Below are 15,321 nucleotides of genomic sequence, written 5' to 3'. Positions count from 1 at the left end.
AAATGGTAACCTGACTGCTTCAGAAGGAAAGCCTGGTACATTTGAATAAATTCTGGGGGGAACCTCCCTCCTGAATACCTCCAGAAGAAGGAAGCCCTGCAGCAGACTGTCCCCCAGAAGAACAGACGGTCCTCCACAGATGCTGGAGCTGACAAAATGGCCACCGTTCCCACCAAAACAGGAGCGCGACCCGACCGAGCAACGGGAAGACTGGACCGCCACCGACTACCCGAAGCCTCGACTGACCCCGCTGAAGAAGAAAGAACCACCGGAACCAGCAGATCAGCTGTTTCCACGGTGGTGCAGAACTTGCATGTGCCAGAGGATCCTCCCCCCCCCCCCCCGGCGCTGACACACCTGACAATGGCGCAGCTTCTTGGCCATCATGCGGGCCCCGGCCCCACAGCTTCGGACCTGGGAGATTTCCTTTTCTTTTTTAAAACGATCTGAGCTGAAGACTCTCTACAGCCAAAAACGCCCACTCCCAGAGCTACTGTGCCGTTCGCTGCTAGAAATCGGCACTCTGCTGATTTTCTTTTTTCAGTTTAAAAGGGCGGCCTCTCCTGAAGCTTCAGTGCTCTTCCTCTGAAGACTGAGCTGTCCCCCAATAAAGCAATAACATATTGCAGGGACCCAAGGAGCTATAGAGAGGGAGGGACCCGGTTACCCCCCCCCCCCCGGGTGTAACACCCCAAGGCTGACTGAGGTGTACACTGCACCCAGTCATAACAAAGCCTAACCACGAGGCACAGAGAGAAAAAGAAACAGCTTCTGTCCAGACAAAAATCTACCTTTAAAAGAAACAGAAAACCCAATAAAGACGACAGAGGAGACGAAAGGCTCACCTCCTTCCACCTGCTGGAGACTAAGTTTACTCAATCTAAGGCTAGTTGCATAGGGCTCTTATTGGCTCAAGAGATTCAGAATTCTCAGTCTCCACCTGCTGGAAGGAAGGAGTACATAACCCACGAGTCAGTTCCTGGACTGGTACGGAGGGACACTAAGGAAACTGAGGTTTACTTGGCTGCACAGGTCCACATATAGCAAACCTCGGAGGTTTTCTCTATCTCCACCTGCTGGTAGAGGGACACAACCCACAAGTCTCTGGATTGATCTGTGGGATGCTATGGAACAGCTAAACATCTCCCTTCACTCCCAGAATCCCACTGCAGAGGCTAAGAAACTTGCAAGGACCCAGAAATCTTTGAGAGACAGGCAGAAGGCACTATATGAGGAGACCTTTGCAGAATATAGGCTTGATGCACTTAAATGTTGCTGAGAAAAAGGTACCAGAGACCCAGGAGTTACAATACAGTCACGTGTAAGATCCAGAATATGCCAAGTTTGAAGAGGCAGCATGGATCCCCAGCCATGGGAGCTGAAATCATGCCAATTTAAAAGGGCCTGAAAAACCATGTTCTAAAACACTAACTTAGGAGAGCGAGAGGCTGCAATTGCACAGCACAGGAAGACAAATGGTTTACCTGCGAAAAAGGCTGGCTCCACTGAAATGCCTCCAGAACACCCCACTGACATTTCCCCGACTCTACTCTCTGCTTTAAACAACAAAAGTAGAACTAAGGCTCTACAGCCATCACAAGGAAAAAGTTAAACCATTGAGTAAGTCTAACCATTGAGTAAGTCTAGAGCGACAAAAATTTAAAGGAACACTTGCCAAATCTCCAGGAATAAAGTTCTGACTCACCACTCTGGCCCAAGGTATACCAGTAGCAACAGTCAACCCTTCCAACATCCAAGTAACCACGAAAGCAGGAAAAGGGTACTGTAATTCTCTCTCTCTTTTTTTTTTTTTTTAACTGTGAAGGAGAAAAGAAAAAGTGGCTGGATAGGGTGGAGGAGGGACCTGGTACCCACCAAGCATATCCCCTAAAGCCAGCAAAACTTAGCTCAAGCGCCCCCAAGCTCTACTGGGAACCCCTGAACAGGACCTACAACAGATGAAACCAAGAGCTTGCAAGAGTCCACCACCTGCTGGAGATAGGGACATACCAAATGGTTCAGTCCTCTCTATTACCACCTGCTGGTAAATGTCACAACCCACAAGTTTCTGGATCCATCTACTGTAGGTGCTAAGGAATGTCACATTGAAAAACCTACAGTGGTACTGGCAAACTAGCTGCACAGGGAATCTGAATTTCCTCAATCTCAAATAATCCAATAGGCCCAATATAACCCTCTTACCCACTTAAACATGTCAGTGATTAACCTCTTTTCCTTTCCCCTCTGAACAGCGAGTAGCCCCAAGGGTTCCAGGAGCAATTGGAGGCAGGAACTCTCCACTTCCTTTTTTAAAACGGCACAGCTGACACCTAGTGACCTCACCTCTAGGGTTTCAGGCTGCTAGTCCAAAAATTTCTACATTTCTACACCTTCCCCCCCCCCCCCAAAAAAAAAAAAAAACCCTTTGCCCCATCCTCCCAAAGGGTTAGTTCTGCCCCTTTTCTTCACTCCCCATCCGAAACAAGATTTTTTTTGTTGTCACGATACCAACCCTTCACTTTAGAGAAATTTATAGATTTAGCTGATACCTTTTTCAGGTGTAAACTAAAGGCGAATTACATTCAGTACAGAGGATTTTGTCTTGTACCCAAGAAAGTTCAGAAATTTATGCTGGACATAGACAACTAAATGACTTGCCTGGTTCAGTATAGGTTCTTGTGATCTTGGCTTCTCTGGCTCTCAGGTACTACTCTAACCGCCCGAAACTTTCCACTTTCGTTGCTTCCTCCTTTACCATCACTTCCTCTGAAATTGGTCTCAACACCTCCACCTTGCCGACAGAATTTCTTCATTCTCACTGTAACATCTCATATACCCTCCATGGTCTCCTCCAAGAAACCGAATCCCTCTGTTCTCAAAACCCACCCTCAGAACCATGTACGTTTGCACACCATGGATATTTTCCACTCTCACAATAACCCCCCCCCCCCCAAAAAAAAGCCCCTTACACAAATTATTCATTCTCAATAATACTCGCCCAAAAATCCCTCCACACTCACCCTCTCCATCAATTTCTCCATTTTCGCAATACTGTCCTACCTATAACATCCTTCTCAATTCTTCTAAATTAACTCTCTCAACATATCTCTACCCCCACACTGCCTACTTCTACGGCGTACAGTCACGAGGCCTAAAGACAGTATATAACGCTCAGCCAATAACAGAGCTGCAAACGTTAAGTCATTACTTTTTCCTCCTTTATACCATTAAAAAAAAAAAAGGAAATATGTACTGTTTCCTCACCTTACTGTTACACGAGAACCACAGGAACAAGTTTCGGACTCTCACACAACCAGTCACACTCACAGAACGACAAAATGGCGCCCTAACCCAGACTGCGCGCGCCAAGCCTCTCCCTTGACGCTCGCGCACACACAGCCGCACACCCTCCCAAACGGCTCATTAACAGCCCATCGGATATTTTCCATTGGCCAGTAACTGACTAAGCCTCTTTTCAATTGGCTGCTACTCACAACGTCAGCGTCAAAGAGCAGGCGGGAAAAAGTACTCTTTTTTTAATTGGATGGCAACAACGGGCGTCACGCGATAAGAAAAGGGCGGAAAAAGCACGGATAAGGCTGTGAATTAAAAATAAAGTTTTTGCTTTAAACCAATCGGCTATAATTTTCACAGGCTTAAGGGATGTGCGGTTCTCTGATTGGCTACATTGGCGTCGCTCATAGCGTTCTGGCCAATTAACGGATCTTGGGTCTTTTCTGGATGGTCTTGGGCCCAGCCTTTGTTACCTGCGCCAAATCTTGGTAGTCTTGTAGGACTTTGAATTCTATTTTCAGTTTTATAGTCCATGTTTTTAAACCCTAGAAGTTTTTTTTTTTTTGGAGGTTCTTACTGCATCTGCTTGCCACATCTCTGTTCAACATACTGGAATTGCCTGTTGCACCTAAGTTATTTAGAATTTCTTTTAAAGGGAGAAAGTAATATTTTCAGACTTTCACTTCTAAAAATTGCACTTAACTACAATTTGTTGCTAATTAGCCTTGGGTGTATTAGAAAGATATCACCTACAAAGGCACCTTAGATTAACTTTGTATCACTCCTTTACCTTGTCTGTTACTACCATGTCAGAACCATTCTTCATGCTGAAGAGAATGAAGGAAAGGCGTAAACGGAGACGCTTCTACCCAGAGCACCGTGTGTACAGAGACCGGCATTCCTTCTTGGACCTAACAGAAGAGCAAGTGCTGCACCAGTACCGCCTTGACAAGCAGGCAATCCATGACCTGTGCCTGGAACTAGGCTGTGATTTAGAAAGCTCCACCGGTCGTAGCCATGCCTTGCCTGTGGCAGTCAAAGTCACATCAGCGCTGATGTTCCTGGCTACAGGTTCCTTTCAGACCAGTACCCGGGACCAGACAGGCATCAGTCAATCTGCCATGTCGAACTGCTTGGCACAATTCCTGGAGGCCCTGGTGAAGCGGGCAGGCCAGTACATTTGCTTCCCACGCTCAGACCAGCAATTGCAGCAAGCGTCTAGAGGCTTCCGTGAGCTTTCAGGATTCCCTGATGTCCTGGGAGCTGTTGGCTGCCTGCATGTGGCTTTACGGGCACCGTCAGAGAATGAGCAGGCCTATCGCAACAGTCGGAGCTTCCACTCCATGAACATGCAAGTAGTGTGTGATGCTCACTGTGCAATCACAAATGTTGTTGCCAAGTACCCAGGATCCTGCCTCAATGCTTATATCTTAGAGCAGTCTGCTCTTGCCCGGTTGCTGAACGGTGGAGAGATCAATGGCGTCTGGTTAGTAGGTAAGCTGTTTTTAAGCCTTGCTTTTCTTTGGGTTCGCCAGCCAGTTCCATGTTAAGTGACTAGGCCAAGTGCTTCCTGCTATTACCCCATTGCAATTGATGGATTTGTAGTCTAGGCTTAGTTTGCAGAATTTGGGCTTACAAAGATGTAGTAAGGGCTAGAGCAGGACCTGGTTGGCTTTGGCCTGCATTGAGTTGGTTGGCAACCCTAAGTATATTTTTTTAAGCTGACTTCAGAACTGCCAAGTGACCCAGCTTCTGGATAAAGTCCTAGTTGTCTTGCTTTCAAACGTTTTACTGAATTTGTATCCCTTGCATATTTCATCGGAAATCAGCACAGTTATCACAGGATAGTGTGGTATGTAAATGAGGTTGAGGATCTTAACAGATCTGGCCTAAATTCTTTCTCCAGAATCTAGATCACTTCCAGTTTTGTTTGTCTTTTTCCTGTTTTATTTTCTTCATGGCTGTCTCTCTCCTGTACTTTGTCTTTTCAGCATTTTCTCTCTTCATTTCTCTCACCTCTTTTGCTCTTCCTCCTTTCTGCCTTGGTACTAATAATGGTTTTTCAGGATATGTCTTATAGGGTTTATTATGTAAGTGAGAAAAGCATCCTACTTTCTCTCCATCAAGAGCACATAAATGGGGTAGAGAGAGAGAGGCAGTTAGTTGTAAATAGTGACTAGGAAGGAACCTTCCCCATCACTCTATTAGTCATACTTTTGGCTCATCAGTGAGAAGGGAGAACTGCCCACTAGGGAACTTTGTCATTGCAGGGTTCAATTGATGGGTTCTGCAACATTCATGACTCCATCCAGATTCCATTATTCCATAAACATTGCCCTTTGCCAGGGTGTGTTAGGCTTCATATGCCTGGTAGCACTTTAGATATAAGTAGTAGGGTCTGAACAGTCCGCTCAACAGTGGTTAGGGCCTTCAAGATATTCTGTGAATTCCCTAGGTCAGAGATTCCCAAACTGGTGTGCCAGCATATTTTTGCCCCAGTAATAAGCTAGATAAAGTCTTCAGCAGAGGAGAGGAGTAGAAAACATAAACGTAAGAACTGTCATACTGGAGCAGACCAAAGGTCTATCAAGCTCAACTCTTTGTTTCCAGCAGTGGCCAATTCAGGTCACAAATACCTGCCAGGATCCCAAAAAAGTATTAAGATTCTATGCTGTTTACCCCCAGGTATAAGCAGTAGTTTTTCCCAGGTCTACATTAATAACAGCGTACAGACTTTTCCTCTAGGGATTTATGCAAACTATTTAAATCCACCTATGCCAACTGCTTTTGCAATATCAACTGGCAATGAATTCCAGAGTTTGATTGTGCATTGAGTGGAAAATATTTTATCCTGTTTTAAGTTGTTGTGGGTACTAGAATAACATATAGACAGATCTTCAGCTAATCCAGAATAAAGGACCACAAATCAGAAATGGAAATATGCAGACAAAAACTAAAATAGTAACCCCTCAAAAAGTCAGATTGAGAAGTACAATACTGGAAAACAAGAAACAGAAATGATTTTCATAGTAACATAATATATCGCAGCAACCCACCTTCAAGGTTACCTGGTCTAGGGTACCCCTGCATAGAGAGGCTCTTGACATACAGCTGCCGTGCTGCTAGTCCCTTCTGAGCTAGTAATACTTATTTGCGTAAATATCCAATGATGTCTTCTTTCTGCTTCCATCTTGTAAAATAGCAACACCTTGCTCCTAGCACTGCCATGAGATCTAGCACTGCCATGAGATGAGCTACTAGGTGTCAGTTTGCCAAATAAGGCAATGCAACCTAGTGGGCACTGGCTTATTTAGCAGTCTGACTTCTAGCAGTGCGCACCTTTTTTCAACACCATGGTAATTTGCATGCCTTTAGTTTAGTTTATTGTATCAAGAGTAGAGGAGTGTGGTAGCCGTGTTAGTCCACTCTTAAGGTTATCAATAGAAATCAAACAAAATAAAACATGGAAAAGAAAATAAGATGATACCTTTTTTATTGGACATAACTTAATACATTTCTTGATTAGCTTTCGAAGGTTGCCCTTCTTCGTCAGATCGGAAATAAGCAAATGTGCTAGCTGACAGTGTATATAAGTGAAAAACATTCAAGCATTGCTATGACAGTCTGACAGGGTGGGAGGATGGGGGTGGGTAGGAAGTATGCATGGGGACATTTCCACAATAGAGAGACATCAAATGATCCGAAATACAGTCTTAAACAGAAGAACACTTATTTCACCCCACAGGAGGGACAAAACTACAAACTGGATAACTACATAGAAAGTTTCAGACATAGGGTTAAATCACAAGTCTCCAACAAACAAAAAAGAATTCTGTACAATCTTACCCCACCAGAAAGAGCGGCCATAAGAACCCTACAAACTAACGAACGCATTATAATCAAACCCGCAGACAAAGGAGGCGCAGTGGTAATAATGGACATACAAAAATACATTGAAGAGGGCCACAAACAGCTCTCAGACAATAAATACTACAGGAAACTAACTGAGGACCCCACACAGGATTACACAAAACAGCTGAAAGACCTTATCAAAACATTTCCTACACAAGCGCAACCTCACCTGAAGAAACTCATACCAAATCAACCTTCCTTAGGCACATTTTACATGCTACCCAAGATCCACAAACTGGGAAACCCTGGCAGACCAATCATATCAGGTATTGGCACACTCACGGAAGAAATATCTGGATTCATAGAGGGAATTCTGAAACCTCTCGTACACAAAACTAACAGCTTCATACAAGACACCACAGACTTTCTGAATAAATTGAAAAATATCAAGCAACTACCACCTAACACCCTTCTGGTCACGATGGATGTAGAATCACTATACAGCAACATTCCACATGCGGATGGCATAGCTGCATGTGGAAGACTCCTAAAAAAATCCACACTGGACCATCAATACTCTCCAGAAACTATTACAAAATTAATCAAATTCATTTTAACTCACAACTACTTCCACTTTAACAATGATATCTATCTGCAAATAATGGGCACTGCGATGGGCACCAGGACAGCACCCCAATATGCCAACCTTTTTATGGCTGAGCTGGAAGAGACATTTCTGAATACACACCAGACCAAACCTCTAAAATACTACCGGTACATCGATGACATTTTTATGATTTGGACGGAGGGTGAAGAAACACTGAAACAATTTTATTCTGCATTCAATACATACCATCCTACAATCAGATTCAAAATTGACTACTCCCCAGAAAAAGTCAATTTTTTGGACACCACGGTCTCAATCAGTGATGGCTGTATACAAACATCTGTATACAAGAAACCCACAGACAGATGTAGCTATCTCCACAACTCCAGCTTCCATCCTTCACATACAAAAAGATCCATCATTTACAGCCAAGCCACAAGATACCACCGTATCTGCTCTGACCCAGGGGACAGAGACAGACACCTTAAAACCCTGACTGAATCCTTCAAACAGAAGGGCTACAACCCCAAAATAATCTCCAAGAATATTGCCTCCTCCCTCAAAACACCCAGGGAGAATCTGCTACAGTACAAAAAGAAAAAATCCACAGACAGAATCCCGCTTGTAGTGACATACAATCCAGAGCTGGAAAAACTGAGGAAAATCATAAGAGATCTACAACCTATACTCCAGGAGGATGAATTACTGAAAGAGATATTCCCATCCCCACCAGTACTGGCCTTCCGACAGCCACCCAATTTAAAACACAAGCTAATCAGAAGTAAACTTCCTTCACAGACTGAAAAGGAACAGAAGGGCACACTTCCCTGTAATTTATCCAGTTGCAAACTATGCCAAAATATTTCACAGGACCCCAAAGTCATCCACAAAGGAAAGACATTCAACATAAAGGGATCTTTCACTTGCTCATCTTCCAATGTGGTATATATCATTCAGTGTAAAAAATGTAATGAAGGATGCTATATTGGAGAAACAGGCCAGATGCTTAAGACAAGATTCAATTTACATAGACATCATATAAACACTGCTGGTGCCAGCAGGGTTCCCACGCCTGTTGGGCAACATTTCACAGGACCAGGACACTGCACCAGTGACTTCACAGTGAGAATCCTCAAAGGTAACTTTAAAACCATACAAGAACGTAAGACCTTTGAAGTCAGAATGATTGAATATTTTAACACCCAACAGAAAGGACTTAACAAGGACCTGGGGTTCCTAGCCCATTATAAACCATAAAGCTGTATGTCTCTGTTGATCACCCTCCCCTCACCTGTCCACACCCACCCTGTTAGAATACCAATGATATACTTTGATGTCCCCATGCATACTTCCTACCCACCCCCATCCTCCCACCCTGTCAGACTGTCATAGCAATGCTTGAATGTTTTTCACTTATATACACTGTCAGCTAGCACATTTGCTTATTTCCGATCTGACGAAGAAGGGCAACCTTCGAAAGCTAATCAAGAAATGTATTAAGTTATGTCCAATAAAAAAGGTATCTTATTTTCTTTTCCATGTTTTATTTTGTTTGATTTCTATTGTATCAAGAGTGAAATAATTTTTGAGTGTGAGAGAATGCACAGCATTCTAACAGATGGCTTATTAAATCGGCCTTAAAAATGGAATAACGCAAGAAAAAGCTCTGTTATCCTTTCAGATTGAAAAGGTTTTTCTGTAGGAAGAACAAATAACTTTCCATTCCGCGTGCACGTGGCTTGCCTAGGATGCTACCTTTTACATTTTGAGTGTCAAACAGAACCTATTTGATGAAAGGGAGGAAAGGAATTTTGGATTTAGTTTACTCCTTTTTCAGCAGTAGCTCAAAGCAAGCTACATTGATATTTTTCTGTTCCCAGAGGGCTTACAATCTAAATTTGTACTGAGAGCGAAGGGTTAAATGTCTTGCCCAAGATTACTTCTTCTCAAGTCGGGGATTTCCCACTTCTTTATTTTACATCATTCTCAGGAATTAAATATAAAATAAATCTTTGCAAGTATCTTTTCCTTATTTAGTAGTCCATATTTGGTGCTCTTTGCCCATTGAACTTAGGATCATGCTTACCTACGTAGCTTCTTGGAAAAACTTAGATTTATCTGTTTCAGAAATTATGTTATTCGGACCGGTCCAGGAACTGACTGGTGGGTTGTGCACTCCTTCCAGCAGGTGGATACTGAGAATTCTGACTCTAGAGAGCCAATAAGAGCCCTGGCCAACTAGCCCTAGATTCAGTAATCTCAGTCTCCAGCAGGTGGAAGGAGGTGAGCCCTTTAGTCTCTTCTCTTTCTCTAGTTTTCAATTTTTACTTATTTTTTAGGCACAGTCTGTGCACCTTTTCTATTTATTTCTCTTTCTGTGCCACCGTGGTTCAGGCTTATTTGACTGAGTGCGGTGCACACTTTAGTCAGCCTTTGGGGTGTTACACCCGGGGGGGGTAACCGGGTCCCTCACCCACTTTCCCTCCTACCCTCCCCTGTGGTGATGTTATTATTTAATTTAGTCTGGGGAAAGCTCAGTTGCTTCTGTTGAAAGTCTACTGCAGCTTCAGGAGAGGCAGCCTTTTTATTAAAGTTATAATAAAAAAAATTAAATACCTTAACGGCACAGCAATTTTGGTCAGAGAACCGAAGACTTTGAAAGACCTTTATTATGTCTGAAATTGCGCCGTTGTCTGGTCTGTCAGCGTCGGAGGCTGGGAGCCTCCGGCGCTTGTAAATTTTGTACCGCCATAGAATGGGCAGAGTCAGCTGTTCTGCCGGTTTTACTTAATCCAGCGGTTCAGTCTATTTCGGCGGTTCCGGTTCAGACTATTTCTTCTCTGGTATTAATTCACTCTCCTCGTCAGTCGGATTTGGGTCTGCCGCCCGTTTTGGTGGGAACGGCGGCCATTTTGTCTCCGCCAAACTCTGGGGAGGACCAGGCGTCAGCGTCTTTACTTTTACAGCCTGGCCATTCTGCTGCAGTGATTTCCTCTTCCACAGCTAATCAGGAGGGAGGTTTTCCTCTTGAATTTGTAATACAAATGTATAAAGCTTTTCTATTGAAGCAAGCAGGTTTGTTATGATTGGGGTCAGAACCCCTCTCAAACTTACCTCTTTCCTGGGGGTCAGTTTCTTAGCTGTCTTCTGTTTCTTTTCTCTGTCCTTTCTGAGCTGGCTCTGTCTCTCTGTGCTGGCAGCTTCCAGCAGCATGGGGTTAATTGTTTTACTTTAATACAGCTGTGTGGGTGGACTGAGTTAGCTCTACCTCTCTTTGGGTGTACTGGCTTCAAGTGCTTCACGGTGTTGCATTGGTGTGGGTTGGGCCTCTCTGGGTCAGTGTGCTTTTGCCTAGGTCTAGGAAGTGTGACATCATCAGGGAGGGCCTTGATAAGGAAGTGGTGTTGTTTCCTTCAGAGCCTTTGCAACAGTGGTGTTTGCTTTAGGTAGGGTGGTGCAGTGTGCACTTCTGACTTTGTGTCTAGTTTCCCTGCTTGCTTTTGCTAAGGGCCAGGTTAGTGTTAGTGCAGTGTGCACTGGTGACTGTGTGTTTAGCTTTCCTGCTTTTCCCTTATGGTTCCCCTGCTTTTCTCTCTTGGTTTTGGAAGCATTGCTGTGTGTAGGGCTTTGGAAGCTCTGTTGTTGATAGAAGTACTTCAGGGTTTGGTGGTGTTAGGAACACTGCAGAGTTTGCTGTTAGAAGTACTTCTGGGTTTGTGCTATTGGGAGCATTTCAGTCTTTGCTGTTGGTGTTTGGTGATTTAGAATCACTTCTGGCTTATGTGTTAGCTTCCCTGCTTTTTCCTTGTGGCTCCCCTGTCTTCCCTTTTAGTGCTAGGAGCTCTTCTGGTTGCTTGCCAGAGTAGTGCTTAGGAAGCACCTTGTTAGTTTTGTTTCTAGCTTGCTAGAGCAGTGCTTAGGTAGCTTAGGTAGTTTTGTGTTTAGCTTGTTAGTGTAGAGCTCTGCTTGTAGCTTGGTGCTTAGTAGCACCTGTGTTAGCTTTGTGTTTAGTTCCCTGCTCTGTTAGTTTAGGGCTTAGGAAGTCCCTTTGTTGAGCAGGGCTTAGGAGCTCCTGTTTAGTATAGGGCTTAGGAAGTCCTTTTGTCAGTTTAGGGCTTGGGAGCACGTAGATCAGTTTAGGTTTAGGAGCACTTCTGTTTCCAGTCCTGGTCCCTGTGTCATCCGGTATCCAATAAGTCCTGCCGGCTACTCGCACCCAGGAGCTCAACTCCTGGGGGGCTTAGTAGCTAAGTGCAGGTGAAGCTGTGTGGACCAGTCCGGTGTTCCAGTCCTGTGTCCTCCAGTCCGGGGGATTCCAGTCCAGTGTTCCAGTCCATGTGTTCCGGCTCACTGGGCGGTGCCTGCAGTCCCTGCCGGTGTCGGTGTGCTTGCCCAGCGTTGGTTGGTGGGTTTTGCCTGCTGCTGTCGCTCCTCGTCAGCAGCCCAAGGGCTCACGTTTGCTCCAGAGCCCAGCCCCGCGGGCTCTGAACCTGAGAACCTGACAAGGTTCTTCTGTTCCTCTTGGGGCAGCTGCGCCCAGACAGCATCTTCCTGCTAAAAGGCTGAGGGAATCAGGACTTTATGAAGAAGCCTATACTTCTGATCAAGATCTAGAAATGCCTGCTTTGGAAGAATTAGATTTTATTAGAGGATAGAGGATTCACAGTTGGAAGATTCAGGTTTGGCTGAGGCAGGGACAGAGTCTTACTTTCCAGGAGATGACCCTTCCGTAGTTCGTATTTTTCATAAAGAAGACCTCCAGGAACTGATTGCCTTGGTAGCTGACATTTTACATTTTGATGTAGATCAGTCCGTAGCCCCTGAGGTCCGCAAGGTTGATTTGTTAAAGGAATTAGATGTCCAGGGAAAACCTTTCCTATGCACCAGGACATTAGGGATATACAGACTCGGTGGGATTTCTTTCAGCAAGCACAATCCATGGTGTGTCTTTATCCACTTCCAGAGGTAGATAAATCTCTCCTGAAGGTGCCTGTGGTGGATGCTGTAGTGTCTGCTGTTACTAAGCGCAATACTGTCCCAGTAGATGTGTGGTACTGCTCTTCTCGACATTCAGGATCGTAGGGTGGAGGCTCTTTTGAAAAGTTGCTTTGACGTTTCTTCTCTGGCTGTGCAGGGTGCTATCTGTTGCTCTTTGGTAGCTAGAGCATACTTTCATTGGGCCGAACGAGTTTTGGACAGGTCTTCTGATGATCTGTCTTCAATTGACACGGAAGTGGCCAAGATTGAGACAGGCTCTGCCTTTTTAGCAGATGCTTTCTATGACTTATTGAGAGCATCTTCTAAGTCTATGGCCCTTTCAGTGGTAGCTTGTCGTTCTCTGTGGCTGAGTGGTTGGTCGGCGGATGCTGCTTCGAAGTCTAAGTTAAGTAAGTTTCCGTTTTGAGGTACCTTTTGTTTTGGCCGGAGTTAGATAAATTGGTTCATAGTTTGGGTGATACCAAGGTTCCCCGTCTTCCAGAGGATCGACCTAGAACGGTTCAGCGTTTCTTTGATTTTAGCCGTGGGTGAGGATGAGATTTTCATCGTTTTCATTCAGCCAGAAGTGTTCAGCTGCAGCGGTCTCGTTTCATACAAAGGAACCAGTCCTTTGGCGGGTTCCGTTGAGGAGGTAGAGACTCCGGATCTTCTTTTCATTCAGTTTCCCGTCCAGCCCAATAAAGGTGCGAGGACCTCTCCTCTGATTTCAGTAGGGGCTCGTTTAGCTCTTTTCTTTCAGAGGTGGGTCCAAATTACCTCATCTGTGGGTCGTAGAGGTTATTCGAGAAGGGTACGCTTTAGAATTTGCTCATCCTCTTTCCGATGCATTTCTAGAGTCTCCCTGCCTGTCTCGTCTAAAGGCGGGAGCGGTGCGGGACACTCTATTAAAACTACTTCAGCTTCAGGCTGTGTTTCCAGTTCCTTCGTCAGAAGTCAGGCTGGGCCGTTATTCCGTTTATTTTGTAGTCCCAAAGAAAGAAGGTTCTTTTCGACCGATTTTAGACCTCAAAGCACTCTCTCCTCAATCAATGGCTGACTACTTCGGTGACAGGTTCCAGAGGATCAACCTTGAATTCACCACTAAACCTTCTCCTCCTCTTCATCCTATAACCCACTCCCTCAACCAACCAACCCAGGCCGCCTCCTCCTCTTTTCTTGATATCATCGAAGAGGAAACCGCCCATCTCCTCTCCTCCTTGACATGCACCACCTGTTCCTCAGACCCCATCCCCACCAACTTACAACACCATCTCTCCAACTATCACCCCCCCCCCCCCTATCTGTCATATCCTCAACCTCTCTCTTTCCACTGCGTCCCGGACACCTTCAAGCATGGCGTAGTCACACCACTCCTCAAAAAACCATCATTTGACCCTACCTGTCCCTCCAACTACCGCCCCATTTCCCTCCTACCTTTCCTCTCCAAGATACTTGAACGCGCGTTCACAGCCTTTGCCTCGATTTTCTCTCCTCTCATGCCATCCTCGATCCGCTTCAATCCGGCTTTCGCCCCCTGCACTCGACAGAAACGGCACTATCTAAAGTCTGCAATGACCTGTTCCTCGCCAAATCCAAAGGTCACTATTCCATCCTCATCCTCCTCGACCTATCCGCCGCTTTTGACACTGTCAGTCATAACTTACTTCTTGACACACTGTCCTCATTTGGGTTCCAGGGCTATGTCCTCTCCTGGTTCTCCTCTTATCTCTCCCATCGTACCTTCAGAGTACACTCTCATGGTTCGTCCTCCACCCCTATCCTGCTCTCTGTTGGAGTCCCTCAGGGATCTGTCCTTTGAAGTGGTGCCATGGGCGAGAGCGCACCTGAGACCTCTGCAGTGCTCCTGAGTGGAGCGCATATATTGGTGCTGTGGCCACTTGATAACACGATCCGTTTGTAATATCTGGAGTAAGTACACACAGGAAATCCCAATACGTTGACATTTAACTCTCAAAAAGGAAACTATATGATAAAATGAGTGCTCAAAAAAATAAAGGAGCAGCTGCAAAGGTTAAAACTTTACATCAGTACTTCGCTGGGAGATGATGACAACGAATGCCAGCCTTTCCAGATGGGGAGTTCATTACCTCTGTCTCCTAGCCTAGGGCATGTGGTCTTGGGTGGAGGTGACTTGGCCTGTCAATTTGCTGGCACTTTGGGTGGTTTGCTTTGCTCTGGATGCATTTGCTCTATTTCTGAAGTCTTCCTCAGTCAGTGTTCTGTGGCTTACGTTGACAGACAAGAGGGTACTCAGAACAAGTGACTGGCAACAGAGACAGGTCTACTGATGCACTGGACAGAGAATCACTTGGTATGTCGTTTGGCAGTGCACATTGCAAGATTGACGAATGGTGCTTCTAGACGGGCAGCCCTTTCAATCCCTTGCACTCGGGGATTGCTGCTACAGGATCCAATGCTAATGGAGGCTCTGTCTCCCTTTGATCTTGCAGCTTGGCCATTGAGAGGTTGCGATTGAGGGACTAAGGTTATGCCAACTTTCTGATTTATGCTTCTGCAGGCTAGGAAGTGCTTTATTTCAGCAGTTTATATGAAGATGTGGAATTGAGTTG

General features: G+C 45.2%; 2 protein-coding genes across 5 annotated transcripts in view; one reads left to right on the top strand and one right to left on the bottom strand.

Annotated features, from left to right (window-relative positions):
* LOC115479482 (RNA-binding protein 4B-like) overlaps window positions 1-3,408 on the bottom strand; it is a 125,610-nt gene extending 122,202 nt beyond the window's left edge. The window contains exon 1 of one of the 2 annotated variants that reach the window (XM_030217411.1): window positions 3,265-3,408. The gene's annotated coding sequence lies outside the window, so the exon portion shown is untranslated. The remainder of the gene's footprint in view (window positions 1-3,264) is intronic. The other variant, XM_030217412.1, reaches the window with a different exon arrangement.
* Window positions 3,409-3,662: 254 nt separating this feature from the next.
* Window positions 3,663-15,321, top strand: part of LOC115480493 (putative nuclease HARBI1) — a 246,047-nt gene continuing 234,388 nt past the window's right edge. For all 3 annotated transcript variants that reach the window (XR_003943833.1, XM_030219208.1, XM_030219209.1), the window contains exon 1: window positions 3,663-4,788. Coding sequence is in view for 2 of the 3 variants with exons in the window: in XM_030219208.1 (XP_030075068.1) it covers window positions 4,101-4,788 (688 nt within the window). In the remaining variant the exon portion in view is untranslated. The remainder of the gene's footprint in view (window positions 4,789-15,321) is intronic.

This window comes from Microcaecilia unicolor, chromosome 11 (genome assembly GCF_901765095.1).
Source record: "Microcaecilia unicolor chromosome 11, aMicUni1.1, whole genome shotgun sequence".
NCBI classification, from domain to species: Eukaryota; Metazoa; Chordata; class Amphibia; order Gymnophiona; family Siphonopidae; genus Microcaecilia; species Microcaecilia unicolor.
This window is presented reverse-complemented; position numbering and strand designations above follow the sequence as displayed.